At 48.6% G+C, this 17,046-nt stretch overlaps 1 protein-coding gene across 4 annotated transcripts in view; it reads right to left on the bottom strand.

Annotated features, from left to right (window-relative positions):
• ZFR2 (zinc finger RNA binding protein 2) overlaps positions 1–17,046 on the bottom strand; it is a 463,201-nt gene that overhangs the window by 62,338 nt on the left and 383,817 nt on the right. For all 4 annotated transcript variants that reach the window (XM_063914849.1, XM_063914848.1, XM_063914847.1 and 1 more), the window contains one exon: positions 11,337–11,428. In XM_063914849.1, coding sequence (XP_063770919.1) covers positions 11,337–11,428 — 92 coding nt within the window. The remainder of the gene's footprint in view (positions 1–11,336; positions 11,429–17,046) is intronic.

Here is a 17,046-nt window from a genome sequence, read left to right on the forward strand (position 1 = left end):
GGGATTTCCTCAGAAATGTGCAATACATCCTTCATCGCTATAATCATGTAGCAAATGGCTTTAGTCATTTTAGGCTGTAACTTAGCCTCATCGTCGTCGACACTGGAGTCAGACTCCGTGTCGACTAACTGGGATAGTGGACGCTTATGAGACCCTGACGGCCTCTGAGCTGTGGGATCAGACACTGGGTGAGACAGACTGATCCAAAGCGTCAGCTTTGTCTAACCTTTTATGCAAGGAGCTTACATTATCATTTAACACCTTCCACATATCCATCCAATCAGGTGTTGGCGCCGACACCACATTCATCTGCACTTGCTCTGCCTCCACGTACCCTTCCTCATCCAACATGTCGACACTGACGTACCGACACACCACACACACACCGGGAATGCTCTGACTGAGGACAGGACCCCACAAAGGCTTTTGGGGAGACAAAGAGAGAGTATGCCAGCACACACCCCAGCGCTATATAACCCAGGGATTACACTACAACTCAGTGTTTACCCAGTAGCTGCTGTATATACAAATTTGCCCCTAAATTTATGTGCCCCCCCCCCTCTTTTCACCCTTTGTGCACCTAGATACTGCAGGGGAGAGCCTGGGGAGCGTCCTTCCAGCGGAGCTGTGAAGAGAAAATGGCGCTGGTGTGCTGAGGAAGAAGGCCCCGCCCCCTCAGCGGCGGGCTTCTGTCCCGCTTTCTGTGTGAAAAAATTGCGTTTTTTTATTTTACATATATACAGTGCCTGACTGTATATATGTATTTTTTTGCCAAAAGGTACTTCAATTGCTGCCCAGGGCGCCGCCGACCCCCCCCCAGCGCCCTGCACCCTACAGTGACCAGAGTGTGAAGGTGTGCTGGGAGCAATGGCGCACAGCTGTGGTGCTGTGCGCTACCTTAAATGAAGACGGGAGTCTTCTGCCGCCGATTTCGGCGTCTTCAAGCTTCTGTTCTTCTGGCTCTGCGAGGGGGACGGTGGCGCGACTCCTGGAACGGACGATCGAGGACAGGTGCCTGTGTTCGAACCCTCTGGAGCTAATGGTGTCCAGTAGCCTAAGAAGCGCAACCTAGCTGCAGATAGATAGGTTTGCTTCTCTCCCCTCAGTCCCACGTAGCAGTGAGTCTGTTGCCAGCAGAAGCTCACTGAAAATAAAAAACCTAACAAATACTTTCTTTTACTAGCAGGCTCAGGAGAGCCCACTAGGAGCACCCAGCTCTGGCCGGGCACAGATTCTAACTGAGGTCTGGAGGAGGGGCATAGAGGGAGGAGCCAGTGCACACCAGATAGTACCTAATATTTCTTTAGAGTGCCCAGTCTCCTGCGGAACCCGTCTATTCCCCATGGTCCTTACGGAGTCCCCAGCATCCACTAGGACGTTAGAGAAATATATGCTGCTTTAAAGGTCTCAATGAGCACAGTGGCCTCCATCATTCGTAAATGGAATTAGTTCGGAACCACCAGGACTCTTCCTAGAGCTGGCCGGCCATCTAAACTGAGCGATCGGGGGAGAAGGGCCCTAGTCAGGGAGGTGACCAAGAACCCGATTGTCACTCTGTCAGAGCTACAGCATTCCTCTGTGGAGAGAGAACCTTCCAGAAGGACAACCATCTCTGCAGCAATCCACCACTCAGGCCAGTATGGTAGAGTGGCCAGACGGAAGCCACTCCTTAGTAAAGAGCACATGGCAGCCCACCTGGAGTTTGCTAAAATGTACCTGAAGGACTCTCAGAACACGAGAAACAAAATTCTCTGGTCTGATGAGACAAAGATTGAACTCTTTGGCATGAATGCCAGGCGTCATGTTTGGAGGAAACCAGGCATCGCTCATCACCTGGCCAATACCATACCTGCAGTGAAGCATGTTGGTAGCAGCATCATGCTGTGGGGATGTTTTTCAGTGGAAGGAACTGGGAAATTAGACAGGATAGAGAGAAAAATTAACGCAGCAATGTACAGACACATCCTGGATGAAAACCTGCTCCAGAGCGCTCTTGACCTCAGACTGGGGCGACAGTTCATCTTTCAGCAGGACAGCAGCCCTAAGCACACAGCCAAGATAGCAAAGGAGTGGTTTCAGGACAATTCTGTGAATGTCCTTGAGTGGCCCAGCCAGAGGCCAGACTTGAATCACTGGAGAGCTCTGAAAATGGCTGCGCAGAGACGCTTCCCATCCAACCTGGTAGAGCTTGAGAGGTGCTGCAAAGAGGAATGCACGAAAAAGCCCAAAGATAGGTGTGCCAAGCTTGTGGCATCATATTCAAAAAGACTTGAGGCTGTAATTGCTGCCAAAAGTACATCAGCAAAGTATTGAGAAAAGGCCGTAAATACTTGTGTACATGTTATTTTATTTTTTTATTTTTAATAAATATGCAAAAATCTCAAAAACACTTTTCACGGTGTCATTATGGGGTATTGGGTGTAGAATTTTGAGGGAAAAAAATAATTTATTCCATTTTGGAATAAGGCTGTAACATAAAATGTGGAAAAAGTGTGAGCAGTGTGAATACTTTCTGGATGAAATATGTATCTGTATATAAAATAAATAGATATATATATATATATATCTATCTCTATCGACAAAAGAGGCGGCACTCCAAGACTTGTATAGACAACCAAACTTTAGTGCACGCAAACAGTGCAAAACGTATAAACGTTTCGGGGAATGATACCCCATCATCAGGATAACATGTGCAAGTGAATACAATTTTATACTTACAAGCTCCTCCGTTCCCGCTCACCACCAGACGCCGTCCTGGGACTCCGTACTACTTCCGGTATCGGACAGCGGAAGAGTCATCATCACCAAAGGCAGCAGCAGGCAAGGAAAGGGAAACAGGACTGGTTACCATGGTAACCGCCTATATACACATTATAACTAAGAGAACACAGTATTAAAATATAAGTGGAAGACTATTATAATAAAAGTGTCTCATGTATAAATAAATGTGACCATATAAGCAAAATTAAAAATTGGTTGTGGTTGTTGAGAGACACTTTCTTTTTTTATAAATTGTTTGTATATATAAGCATTGTAGTGGTGTCCTGTTTTAAAAAAAAAATAAAAATTTTTTAAATAATATATGGTACATGTATTTATATATAGCACGGTCAGCAGGTTCATAAGATTGCCAGTGTAGTGTCACTTACCTTTCAGGTTGTTTGTTTATTTCATTATTCATTTTTCATTTTGCTTCTATGGTCACATTTATAGATATATATATATATATATATACACACACACACACACACACACACATGACACTTATTATAATAGTCTTCCGCTGATATTTTTGCACGTGTACTGAATATACACTACACCTCATACTGTGTTCACTTAGGTTTTAATGTGTATATAGGCGGTTACCATGGTAACCAGTCCTGTGTTTCCCTCCCCTAGCCTGCCGCCGGTGCCGTCTTTGGTGATGACGAAACTTCCACTGTCCGATGCCGGAAGTAGTGCAGAGTCCCGGGAAGGCGTCTGGTGGTGAGCGGGAACGGAGGAGATTGTAAGTATAAAACTGTATTCACTTGCACTTGTTATCCTGATGATGGGGTATAATTCTCCGAAACGTTGATATGTTTTGCATTGTTTGCATGCATTAAAGATTGGTTTTCTATATATAAGTCTAGGAGTGCCGACTCTTGTCTACATATGCAGTGGGTTGCTATACCCCAGGAAGGCACACAAGCCAGTTAAAAGTACTTGTGTCCCAGTTGGAGTGCTGGGCTTGTTCTATTATATATATATATATATATATATATATATATATCTCCTATATAATAGCCCTATTCTGTGACCTTGTGACTCATTTGCGAACGCTGGGCGGAGTCACAACACTGGGCGGAGTTAGTCAAATGAGTCACAGATCTGGCCAAATCTATAGGAGACTAGGAGCAGAAGCAGATAGTATGGGCATGTCATAGGCAGGGGTGCATACCTCCCAACTTTCTGCAGGAGCTTTCTTCAGGCAGGAGGGACACACACACACTCTCTCTCTCTCTGCGAAAAGGGGGCGTGGCTTCACGGGAGGGCCCCCGTTTTCGTCAGTGAGGGGTCATGCCCAGCGCTCTGTGAGCTGCTGGCATGCCCCCAGGGGCTGATTATGAGTCCGGGGGGTCCAGGGCACTTGTGACAGGGGAGCCCTGTATCATTGCTGTGCCTGCTGTGGGGCTGGGGGCGTGGCCTAATCGCGCCCGCGAGGCCACGCCCCCTTATGCAAATTCCAGGATTTATTTATTTTTTATGGAATTTTGGCCCCTCAGCTAGGTGTAAATCCAGAGGAGGTGGTCACTCCCCCCTACACACCCGCACAGGCAGAAGAAAGCAGGGAGGCTGCTGCCTCCCTACAACACCACAGACCTGCCAACACGCAGCAGCGTGTGCTGACTGTAGCACAATGCTGCCACTGTTAATGGCAGGACAGGGGAGCTTCTGAGCTGGGACGACAGAGCTACTCCAGCCGGGGGGCCCCCTAAAACTGTGGGGTTAACGGTACGTACCCCCTGCCCCCCCCCTCTTAATCTGGCTCTGCTGCTGGAACCCCCCATTAATCCATACCCCCTGATGCCCCCTCTCCCTCTGTCTCCACTATTCACTGCTGCTCTGCTAAGCAGAACAGCGAGTACAGGAGCTTTCCAACTGCCCCCCCCCCATCTCCCCCACCACGGGACACTGTGACCTGCGGGTGGGACAGCGAGACAGACCCCCAAAAATGGGACTGTCCCACAAAAATCGGGACATTTGGGGGGTATGGGGGTGTGTGAGGGGGTATGCCGTACAGACAGACGGGCACCGGCTCACTGTGTGCTTGACCCCCCACATCAGCATACTCATTAGGGTCGCTCTGGCGCGGAGGAGCATCACTTTCTGGCACACTCCACGCTTCTTAGCTGCAGTTTTGTGGGGCACCTGCCGCTGTGCACTTTCCGTACTGCCTCTGTTATCTCCAGCCCCAGCAACCCCACCGCTAGCTGCAGCACTGCCACCCGCAGTGAGGTGCGTCCAGCTCCTTCACACACTTTAGCCGGCGGGTAGCGCTGCAGAAGTCCGAGCTGCTTGCAGGCTCCGACCCCCTCCTCCCTCCAGCCGCAGCGTCTCCTGGCAGCTTACCAGTCACTCCCAGTCTCCCTTTACCACAGTGCCCAGCAGCCGCGAGGTCCGCGCCACGTGCATGCTATGACCCCCTCCCCCCTCCAGCCGCAGCATCTCCTGGGGGCTAACCAGTCACTCCCAGTCTCCTCTTACCACAGTGCCCGGCAGCTGCGCGAGGTCTGCAGTGTGTGACTGAGGAGGGGGGGAGGGATGCGGACGGGCAGAGGAAGCAGGACTCCAGCCTAAGAGAGTCAGCCATGCCAAGCCTCCACCAGCAGCAGATCCCAACAGATTGGAGTGGAACAGCAGCAGTGACTCCGGTAAGACACGTCTGTCATCACTGTTTTGTCCCTAATACCAATCTCTCCCGTGCCCTGTGTTCTGTCATGTCCCTGTCACCCCTGGCCTTGCCCTGCCACCCTTATCCTGGCCCTTTCACCCTTATACTAGCCCTGTCACCCCTGTCCTGGCCCTGCCGCCCCTACCCTGGCCCTGTCACCCCTATCCTTTTTGGCAGGTACAGTACCCGCAGCGCCTCCAGACCTCTCCCCAATGCACCACACCTCTGCACCTTCCCCTCCACCACATGCGGCACTCCACCCCTCCCTCACACGCTGTGCCTCCAGACCCCCCCCACACCACCCGCGGCTCCCACTCCTCCACTCCTTCACCACCCACAGCACCTCCAGGCCTCCTCCACCATCCACCCCCCTTATATGTCTCCCCCCACACCTGCCCCCCTCCACCCGCAGCATCTGCAGACACCCTCCTCTATCCGCGGTCCCCCCCTCCCCCACCAATCGCACCCCCGCACCTGCCCCTCCACCACCTGCAGCACCTTCCCCATCCGGGCCCCACCCCCACTTCCGCCGCCCCTCCACCCGCAGCATCTACAGACACCATCCGCAGTCCCCCCCGCACCCGCTACATTCTGTACATCGTGCCCTGCAGGTGCTGTTCACGGCGTCGCAAGGGGCTGCGCCTCCTTCACCATCGCACGCCTTTTCATTATGCAATATTTAACCACTAACAAAGGAATGCAGGTAATACTACATATAATACAAATATTAAAACCCAGAAAGGCATGCAAGGGTTAAGGGGGCGTAGTCCCTTGCGACGGTGTGAAGAGCGCCCGTAGGGCGCGATGAAGCACCTAGTATATACATACACACATATATATATATATATATATATATATACATACACACACACACACACACACATATATATATATATATATACACACATACACATATATATATATATATATATATATATATATATATATATATATATATATATATATACACACACACACACACATATATATATATATATATATATATACACACACATATATATATATATATATATATATATATATATATATATATAGATATATAGATATAGATACACTGCTCAAAAAAAATAAGATTCTAAACCTACCGGTAAATATATTTCTCCTAGTCCGTAGAGGATGCTGGGGACTCCGTAAGGACCATGGGGTATAGACGGGCTCCGCAGGAGATAGGGCACCTAAAAAGAACTTTGACTATGGGTGTGCACTGGCTCCTCCCTCTATGCCCCTCCTCCAGACCTCAGAGAACTGTGCCCAGAGGAGATGGACACTACAAGGCAGGATTTAGAAATCCCAGGGCAAGATTCATACCAGCCCACACCAAGCATACCACGTAACCTGGATCATACAAAACCAGTTAACAGTATGAACAATAACAGCAACGGTCCAAGACCGATTTCAACTGTAACATAACCCTTATTTAAGCAACAACTATATACAAGTCTTGCAGAGTTTCCGCATTGGGACGGGCGCCCAGCATCCTCTACGGACTAGGAGAAATAGATTTACCGGTAGGTTTAAAATCTTATTTTCTCTTACGTCCTAGAGGATGCTGGGGACTCCGTAAGGACCATGGGGTTTATACCAAAGCATCCAATCGGGCGGGAGAGTGCGTACGACTCTGCAGCACCGACTGAGCAAACGCTAGGTCCTCATCAGCCAGGGTATCAAACTTGTAGAATTTAGCAAAAATGTTTGACCCAGACCAAGTCGCCACTCGGCAAAGTTGTAATGCCGAGACGCCTTGGGCAGCCGCCCAAGAAGAGCCCACCTTCCTAGTGGAATGGGCCTAAACCAAATTTGGTACCGGCAATCCAGCCGTATAATGAGCCTGCTGAATCGTATTACAGATCCAGCGAGCAATAGTCTGCTTCGAAGCAGGTGTGACAATCTTATTGGCAGCATACAGGACAAACAGAGCCTCTGTTTTCCTAATTCTAGCCGTCCTGGCTACATAAATCTTTAAGGCCCCGACTACATCCAGGGATCTGGAATCCTCCAGGTCACTTGTAGCCACAGGCACCACAATAGGTTGATTCACATGGAATGAAGAAACCACCTTAGGTAAAAATTGCGGACGTGTCCTCAATTCAGCTCGATCCACATGAAAAATCAAGTAGGGGCTTTTGTGTGACAAAGCCGCCAATTCTGACACTCGCCTTGCTGATGCCAAGGCCAACAACATGACCACCTTCCAAGTAAGAAATTTCAACTCAACCTTGTTAAGCGGTTCAAACCAGTGTGATTTTAGGAACTGCAAACACCACGTTGAGGTCCCACGGTGCCACTGGAGGCACAAAAGGAGGCTGGATGTGCAGCACTCCCTTTACAAATGTCTGGACTTCTGGAAGAGAAGCCAATTCCTTCTGAAGAAAATCGAGAGGACCGAAATCTGTACCTTAACAGAGCCTAATTTCAGGCCCATATCCACTCCTGTCTGTAGGAAGTGGAGAAAACGACCCAGATGAAAATCTTCCGTAGGTGCATTCTTGGTCTCACACCAAGACACATACTTTCGCCAGATACGGTGATAATGCTTAACCGTCACCTCCTTCCTAGCCTTTATTAAAGTAGGGATGACCTCTTCCGGAATCCCCTTTTTCGCTAGGATTCGGCGTTCAACCGCCATGCTGTCAAACGTAACCGCGGTAAGTCTTGAAATACACAGGGCCCCTGTTGCAACAGGTCTTCACTCAGAGGAAGAGGCCAGGGATCTCCTGTGAGCATCTCTTGTAGATCCGAGTACCAGGCCCTTCGAGGCCAGTCTGGGACAACGAGTATCGTCTGTACTCTTCTTTGCCTTATGATCCTCAACACTTTTGTGATGAGAGGAAGAGGAGGAAACACGTAGACCGATTTGAACACCCACGGTTTTATTAGAGCGTCTACAGCCACTGCCTGAGGGTCCCGAGACCTGGCACAATACCTCCGAAGTTTTTTGTTGAGGCGTGACGCCATCATGTCTATTTGAGGAGTTCCCCAAAGACGTGTTATGTCTGCAAAGACTTCTTGATGAAGTCCCCACTCTCCTGGATGGAGATCGTGTCTGCTGAGGTAGTCTGCTTCCCAGTTGTCCACTCCCGGAATGAAGACAGCCGACAGAGCGCTTACATGATTTTCCGCCCAGCGAAGTATCCTGGTGGCTTCCGCCATCGCGACTGCTTCTTGTCCCGCCTTGGCGGTTCACATGAGCTACTGCTGTGACATTGTCTGATTGAATCAGAACCGGTAGGTTTCGAAGAAGACTCTCCGCTTGTCGAAGGCCGTTGTAAATAGCCCTGAGTTCCAACACATTGATGTGTAGACAGGACTCCTGGTCTGACCAAAGTCCCTGAAAATGTTTTTCTTGTGTGACCGCTCCCCATCCTCGGAGGCTCGCGTCCGTGGTAACCAGGATCCAATCCTGAATTCCGAACCTGCGACCCTCCAGCAGGTGAGCACTTTGCAACCACCACAGGAGAGACACTCTGGCTCCTGGGGACAGAGTTGATTTCCGATGTAAGTGCAGATGGGACCCGGACCACTTGTCCAGAAGGTCCCATTGAAAAGTCCTTGCATGGAACCTTCCGAAGGGAATGGCCTCGTAGGCCGCCACCATTTTTCCCAGAACTCGAGTGCATTGGTGAACTGACACCCTTTTCGGTATTAGCAGGTCTCTGACCATGTTCTGGATGTCCTGGGCTCTCTCTATTGGGAGGAAGACCTTCATTTGTTCCGTATCCAGTATCATACCTAGGAACGGTAGTCGAGTTGTCGGAATCAACTGTGACTTCGGTAGATTTAGAATCCAACCGTGTTGCTGGAGCACTCTCAGAGAGCGCCACACTGCTCAGCAATCTCTCCCTTGATCTCGCTTTTATCAGGAGATCGTCCAAGTATTGGATAATTGTGACTCCATGCTTGCGCAGGACCACCATCATTTCCGCCATTATCTTGGTGAAAATCCTCGGGGCCGTGGAAAGTCCAAACGGCAACGTCTGAAATTGGTAATGACAATCCTGTACAGCGAATCTCAGGTATTCCTGATGGGGGGCATATATGGGGACATGAAGGTATGCACCTTTATGTCCAGAGACACCATAAACTCCTTCAGTGCCTGCTTGTGTGTGTGTACTGGGAGCAATGGCGCGCAGTGAAGATCTGATGTCTTCTGCCACCTGATGTACTCACCTGGCTTCTATCTTCGGCATCTGTGAGGACGGCGGCGCGGCTCCGGGACGAACCCCAGGTGAGACCTGTGTTCCGACTCCCTCTGGAGCTAATGGTGTCCAGTAGCCTTAGAAGCAGTGCCCAACTTGACAAGCCAGCTCTGCTTCTCTCTCCTCAGTCCCACGATGCAGGGAGCCTGTTGCCAACAGGACTCCCTGAAAATAAAAAACCTAACAAATTCTTCAAAACAGAAAACTCTGGATAGCTCTCTGCATTGTACCCTTTCTCCTCTGGGCACAGAATCTAACTGAGGTCTGGAGGAGGAGCATAGAGGGAGGAGCCAGTGCACACCCATAGTCAAAGTTCTTTTTAGGTGCCCTATCTCCTGCGGAGCCAGTCTATACCCCATGGTCCTTACGGAGTCCCCAGCATCCTCTAGAACACTAAAATAACATCCTACATCTGAATGAATGAAATATGAGCAGGCGAAAACTTGGAGAATATTCCTATTTTTAAGGTAAAAAAAGTCAGAAGTGGGTTCAGAGCCCCTGGAACACTTTCCAATGACTAATTAGGCACTTAGAAGTTTTTATTTGGACAATTATGACATGTAAGTTTTGGGATGAAAAAGGTGCAAAGTCATGGAATTTGGGGTTCAAGGTGTAAAGACAGGTATACTGTGATGCATTATGAGTGGGACAAGTGTTTTTAGCCTTGCAGGTGGGAGTAGTTGGTCCCATAAAATAACCCAATTATACTTATACCCATTTTTATGTACCCTGAATTCAATATGAGAACTTATTTAACTGAAAAAACAAAAACTTGATTTTATATTTTTCCATTTAAAAAAAAAATGCATTGAACAGTCATTTAACACAATTTAAGTATCTCAAATATATTTAATATGACATATCCTATATTTTGCACATTTTCACCGATACCCTTTTCACACATAAATTCTGGTATTTCAGTGCAGAGTAATTTTGTTGGGCCCTTTTTGACCTTCCCTTTTATACAGAGAAGCAAATTACTGGGTCAAAAATTTCTACCCGGTAATTTGCAAATCAAAACGGGTATTTCGTCTGTGTGAAAGTTTCAACCCGGGTCGAAATTCCTGGGTCTCCAAACCTGGTAAACTCCTGGGTCGGAGTTCCTGCGAATTCCAACCCAGGCTGACCCTTTTACACACAAAATGGCCCAGTGTTTTCTGGCAAATTACCGGGAAGAACTGCTTCACCCAGAAATTTCATTTTCTGTGTGAAAGGGGTATATGTTTTTTCCCGCCCAAGTCCCCTTTTCACACATTTGAAATATGATAGGCTGAAAAACAGGAGTGCGCAGAACTGCGAAAAGCCATTTTAGCATGATAGACACAAAACAAATTCACGTGAAAAGAGTGATCTCCTCCCCCCCCCCCCCCCCATCTCCTGCTAATGTCCAACGGAGAGGTCAGCCAGTGAAATCTAGCTGCCTGTGAACATAAGCAGCCACTGTAATCCACAAAAATGTCACCCATAAATACAACACTAGAAGTACTTAGGAGTCTTTAAGTATACGCAGAAACTATATTATGTTGAACCCTAAATGCAGAGCTAGGAACCTGGGTTTCCTTATATTTTCAGAATATTTTACCGATTAGTTCATAAAACAAAAATTAGGTTAAAAATATATTTCCCACATAAATATAGAACTTGAAACAAACATTGCATCAAGAGTGTATTACTTTTTTCATTACCTGGAACCATTTAGCCTGCCGAAGGCGAGACAGTGACTTTGTACATTTGTCCATATTTAACAAAGTAGTTTCCTCAGATGGCGTCCCTTCATCTGTAAGACAAATACTTATTCAATAACTCACTTTTAGTCAAACAAAACATCTCCGTTTGCCCTAAAAATAGCAAAGATTTCCAGTTTTTTAGCATAGGTGAAAATAAAACGTACGTAACTGAATACCCCTCTTCATTTCAAAAAAGGAAATGAAAGCTAATCTAGAAAGCAATCATAGGGTTATGTTCAATTAGCTGTGTCGTGCTGGGAAAGGCTATACAATTAAATATCCTTTTCTCCATGCGAAATTCAGGCATTAACCCACAGAAAAACGAGATTTATGGTAAGAACTTACCGTTGTTAAATCTTTCTGCGAGGTACACTGGGCTCCACAGGGATTAACATCGGGGTGTAGAGTAGGATCTTGATCCGAGGCACCAACAGGCTCAAAGCTTTGACTGTTCCCAAGACGCATAGCGTCGCCTCCTCTATAACCCCGCCTCCGTGAACAGCTGCTCAGTTCTTGTTAACCAGTCCAATGCAGTAGCAGGTAAAAGACGACAATCGTTAGTAGCCACATACACCACACACTCACGACAGGAGAGGGTGTCAGCAGCTAATGCCATACCAACCCAAAGAAGCTAAGTGTGTCAGGGTGGGCGCCCTGTGGGGCCCAGTGTACCTTCCAGAAAGATTTAACAACGGTAAGTTCTTACCATAAATCTAATTTTCTGCTGCGGGGTACACTGGGCTCCACAGGGAATAACATCGGGGATGTCCTAATCCTGGTAGACACAAGGGCCCTGAACGAGGAGGTCTGGTTGTTGTGGAAGTAGAAGGGGATGCCCTAGCGAGAGGCCCTGGAGGTCTGAGAACCAATGCAGTCTGGGCCAAGCGGGAGCAATCAGAAGTAGTATGCCGCCTTCTTGTTTGAACTTCCTTATCACTCTGGGCAGTAGATACACTGGAGGGAACAAATACGGCAACCGAAAGTTCCACGGGATTGCCAGAGCGTCCACGAACGCTGCTTGAGGATCCCTTGTTCTTGCTCCAAAGACCGCAACCTTGTAGTTGTGTCGAGACGCCATGAGATCTACGTCCGGAGTGCCCCACTTGACCACAAGGAGTTGAAATACTTCTGGGTGGAGGCTCCACTCCCCGGTGTGCACGTCCTGACGACGGAGAAAGCCCGCTTCCCAGTTGGACCCCCAGAATGAACACTGCCGCTATGGCTGGTAGATGGCGTTCCGCCCATTGAAGAACCCTTGATACTTCCCTCACTGCCATGCGGCTTCGAGTGCTGCCTTGATGATTTATGTACGCCACTGTGGTGGCGTTGTCTGACTGTACCTGAACAGGTCTGTTCTGAATTAGATGCTGGGCCAGGTTCAGCGCGTTGAACACCGCCTGTAGTTCCAGAATGTTTATTAGGAGGCGAGATTCTTCCTTGGTCCACCGACCATAAAGGGAGTGTTGCTACAACACCGCGCCCCAGCCTCTCAGACTGGCATCAGAAGGACCCAGTTGGAAATCCAGAAGGGACTACCCCCCCCCCCCCCCCCCCCACTCAAACATCGGTCCTGCAGCCACCAGCTCAGGACCTCCGGAGACCAGGAGATCATGTGAGACCTGATCCCGTGAGGCAGGCCGTCTCACTTGGCAAGAATCAGTTCCTTCAGAGGGCATGAATGGAATGGAGCGTACGCCACCATGTCGAAAGCGGCACCATGAGACCTAGCACTTACATCGCCGAATGTATTGACACTTGCGGATGAGACAGGAAGTATCAAATCTTGTCCTGAAGCTTCAGGACCTTCTCCTGAGACAAGAACAACCACTTGTTGCGGGTGCCCAGTAACACTCCCAGGTGTACCAAGCTCTGCGCAAGGACCAGGGAAGACTTCTTCCAGTTGATGAGCCAGCCGGGGGCTTGCAGAAACTGGATGGTCAGATCCAGATGGCGTAGGAGAACTTCTGGGGAATTTGCCAGGATCAACAAGTCGTTCAGATACGGTAGGATCCTGACCCCTTGACGGCGGAGTACAGCCGTCATTACCGCCATGACCTTGGTGAAGACTCGCGGAGCCGTGGTCAAGCCAAAAGGTAAAGCCCGAAATTGGTAGTGTAGGTTGCCCACAGCAAACCTCAGGTACTGCTGATGCGACATTGCAATAGGAATATGCAGGTAAGCATCCTGTATGTCCAGGGAGACCATATAATCCCCAGGTTCTAAGGACAGAATAGAGCGTAGGGTTTCCATATGAAATTTGGAAACCCTGACCAATTTGTTCAAGGACTTGAGGTTGAGAATGGGTCGGTAAGACCCATTCGGTTTCGGGACTTGGAACAGCGGTGAATAGTACCCCCTGCCTCTCTGAGCCAGAGGCACTTGTCCAGGAGGGACTGTACCACCGAATGAAGAGTTTTGCCCTTTCCTGATCCGAAGGGACGTCTGTCAAGCAAAACCGATGAAAGGGACATTTCTTGAAGGATACGGTGTAACCTCGAGTGACTTCCCGTACCCAGGCATCGGAAGTGGTCTTCAACTATTCCTGGGTAAACCCTAGAAGTTGGCCCCCCACCCTGGGATCCCCCAGGGGGAGGCCTGCCCCGTCATGCGGCAGGCTTGTCAGTTTTGGAAGCAAGACGACGGGCAGCCCAGGCCCGTTTTGGCTTAGTAGGTTTGAAAGTGTTACGTGTTTCCGGTACACCTGACCTTTTGCTTCTACCGGAGGATCAAAGGAACTAGAAGAAGCACTCTTAGCCTTCGGCGCCGAAGGAGCAGTACTAGGCAGACATGCCGTTTTAGCAGAAGCTAAGTCAGCCACTATCTTGTTGAGATCTTCTCCAAAAAGAATGTCTCCCTTAAATGGGAGCACCTCCAGGGTTTTCTTGGAGTCCAGATCAACAGACCAAGACCGCAACCAAAGAATCCGGAAAGCCAGGATAGATGTAATAGAAGCCTTGGCTGCCAGAATACCGGCATCAGAAGCCGTCTCCTTCACATAATGTGACGCTGTGACAATATATGATAGGCATTGTCTAGCGCAATCAGAAGCATTGGAAGGCAACTCTGCCTCCAACTCCTGGGCCCACGCCTCAATGGTCTCTGCAGCCAAAGTTGCTGCAATAGTGGGCCTATGCACAGCACCAGTTGGGGTGTAAATTGCCTTTAAACAACCCTCCACGCGCTTATCAGTTGGTTCCTTCAGAGATGTGACAGTAGTCACGTAGCAAGAGGATACCGAGCCAGCATCTTCTTGTGAGGTGTGAATTTCTTACCTGGAGTTTACCAGAATTCCTGGCATATGTCCACTAAGTGGTCAGAGTGAGGTAAAACTTGCTTAACCACCTGTCCGGTTTCTTAGGAACGGCATCAGGCTCTGCGTCATCCGTGATCTGAAGAATCATCCCGATCACCTCCAACAAGTCAGGAACATCTAGCTGCGACCCAGCTTCCCCATCAGAACTATCAGGATCAGAATCTGAGGGGTCAATATAAACACCATCCTCATCAGAAGAGATGTCTGGGACAGTAGTTGACTGTGAGGAAGTAATGGCCCGTTTGGATGACCACTTGGTCTTAGGTGGGCGAGTCTCAGATTTCTTTTTAGACAGTGACTGGTTTAATTGCTGTAACTGACTGGAAATTTGATCTGCCCAGGGCGGATTAACTGAAGGGATCATCATTTGTTGTACCGGCACAGGAGGTCCCATAGGGGGCGCAAGTTTAGTTACAAGCGTAGTTAATATAGAGGAAAATGTAGCCCAAGGTGGGTCATTTTGAACCCCCATTGCCACTATTCCACTGGGGGGTAGGGAACCCCCCGAACCGGAACTCTCTGCTGCCAAGTTCTCCTCAAACATGCCTGCAGCTTCACCTCCACACTCTGTGGGATCAGCTCCAGCTCTGTTGGACCTCACCACTGGTACTATGGGATGTAATAAAAACTTTTTTTTTTTAAATTCAATAGTTTTTATTGAAGTTTTCAATTTTGCGTCAACAATTTACACAAACAACAAACTTAAAACTACACACATATACAATGTGCATCTAAACAGCTGTACATGTATAAGGCATATAGTACATCCATCAGCTATAATGTCTCAGACATCACACAGTCGCAAAGCGTCGGCGTCCGGGATTAACACAACCCAAACATATCACTTCCAATATAAGCATAGGCATAGCAGAATAAGCACAGAATACCGAAGTACAACAAAGAAAAGCAAGGCCGGCCGCGGGGGTACCCACCTCCAAAAACATCCCATAACAAACAAGGAGAGAAATATAAATCTAGTCCCTATTTATCCTTGAAATATTTAGAGTCCATCCACCTACCCCATATTGTGAACCATTTCCTCTCCACCTTCCTAGCCAGATACACAAACTTTTCACATGCAATAGTTTCGTTGACCAGGGATATCCAAGCCTTAGGTGCCGGGGCCTCGCCAGCCAGCCACAATCGGGCAATACAAACCCTAGCCAAGGCACATAAATTAATGACATATCGCCTGCTAGGCGGGTCTAAAGCTTCCTCATCCACAATCAACAGGGTGCACAGCGCAGGCGTACATACGGAGGAGGGAATACCTGTATCCCCCAAGGTGCGCACAACAGCCGTCCAGAACCGAGACACGCCAGGGCACAACCAAAGTAGATGCCAGAAATCGGCATTCATGGCTCCACACTTAGGGCACCGTGAGCTATGAGACCCCCCAATATGTGCTAACCTCACCGGGGTCATATACACTCTATGCAGAATATATAATTGTATTTGCTGGTATCTAACAGAGGAAGTGGAGATCCGATGGGCTCCCATAGCAGTATTCCATGCATCATCTGATAGCATACCCACATCTGACTCCCACCTACCCCGAAGGGCAGTGAGAGGGTCAATATGATGCATCTGAAGAATACGACCATATATCCTAGAAACCAAATGTCCCGAGTCCAGTGTCTGCAACAGTGATTTGACCAGGGAATCAGCAAGGACTGGAGGGCCATTTGGGAACTGGGCAGCCAAAGCGTGTCTCAATTGAAGGAATCGAAAGAAGAACCCTGAGGGGATGTCATGCGCCTGTTGAAGTTGTTGGAACGAGTTAAGGGTCCCATCACTATATAAATGGCCTAATGAGGACACTCCCCAGTTACCCCAAACCTCTCGGACCTGAAGATGACACAGTTCCGGCAACCCGTAAGCATTATCAAGTGGGGTATCAGGATCAACACCATGACCACGCATCACAGAGTGCACCAATTTCCATATTAGGATGGATTGCTTAATAAGTGGCAATGTGGACATTTTGACGCTACCGCAAAGTAGTAGCTGTAATGGGGAGCCCCCAGGGTAATCACGGTGCAGCATCAGCGAGTGCAAAGCCAGGGCATCGAGGTCGCTAACCCACTCCCAAATATGCGCCAGCTGCGCCGCATGATAATAGAAACGGAAGTTGGGGAGAGCCAAACCCCCCATTTCCCGTGACCTGGTCAGGGTATCCAGGCTCAAACGTGCCCGCTTACTAGCCCACACCAGGGAGGAGAGCAGCCCATTTATTTGTTTAAAAATCTTCTGTGGAATATAAACAGGAGATTGCTGCAAAACATATAAAAGTTTGGGCTGGAAGACCATTTTTACCATATTAACCCTCCCCGTGACCATTAAGGGTAACTTACC

Source organism: Pseudophryne corroboree, chromosome 1, assembly GCF_028390025.1.
Source record: "Pseudophryne corroboree isolate aPseCor3 chromosome 1, aPseCor3.hap2, whole genome shotgun sequence".
Lineage (NCBI taxonomy): Eukaryota > Metazoa > Chordata > Amphibia > Anura > Myobatrachidae > Pseudophryne > Pseudophryne corroboree.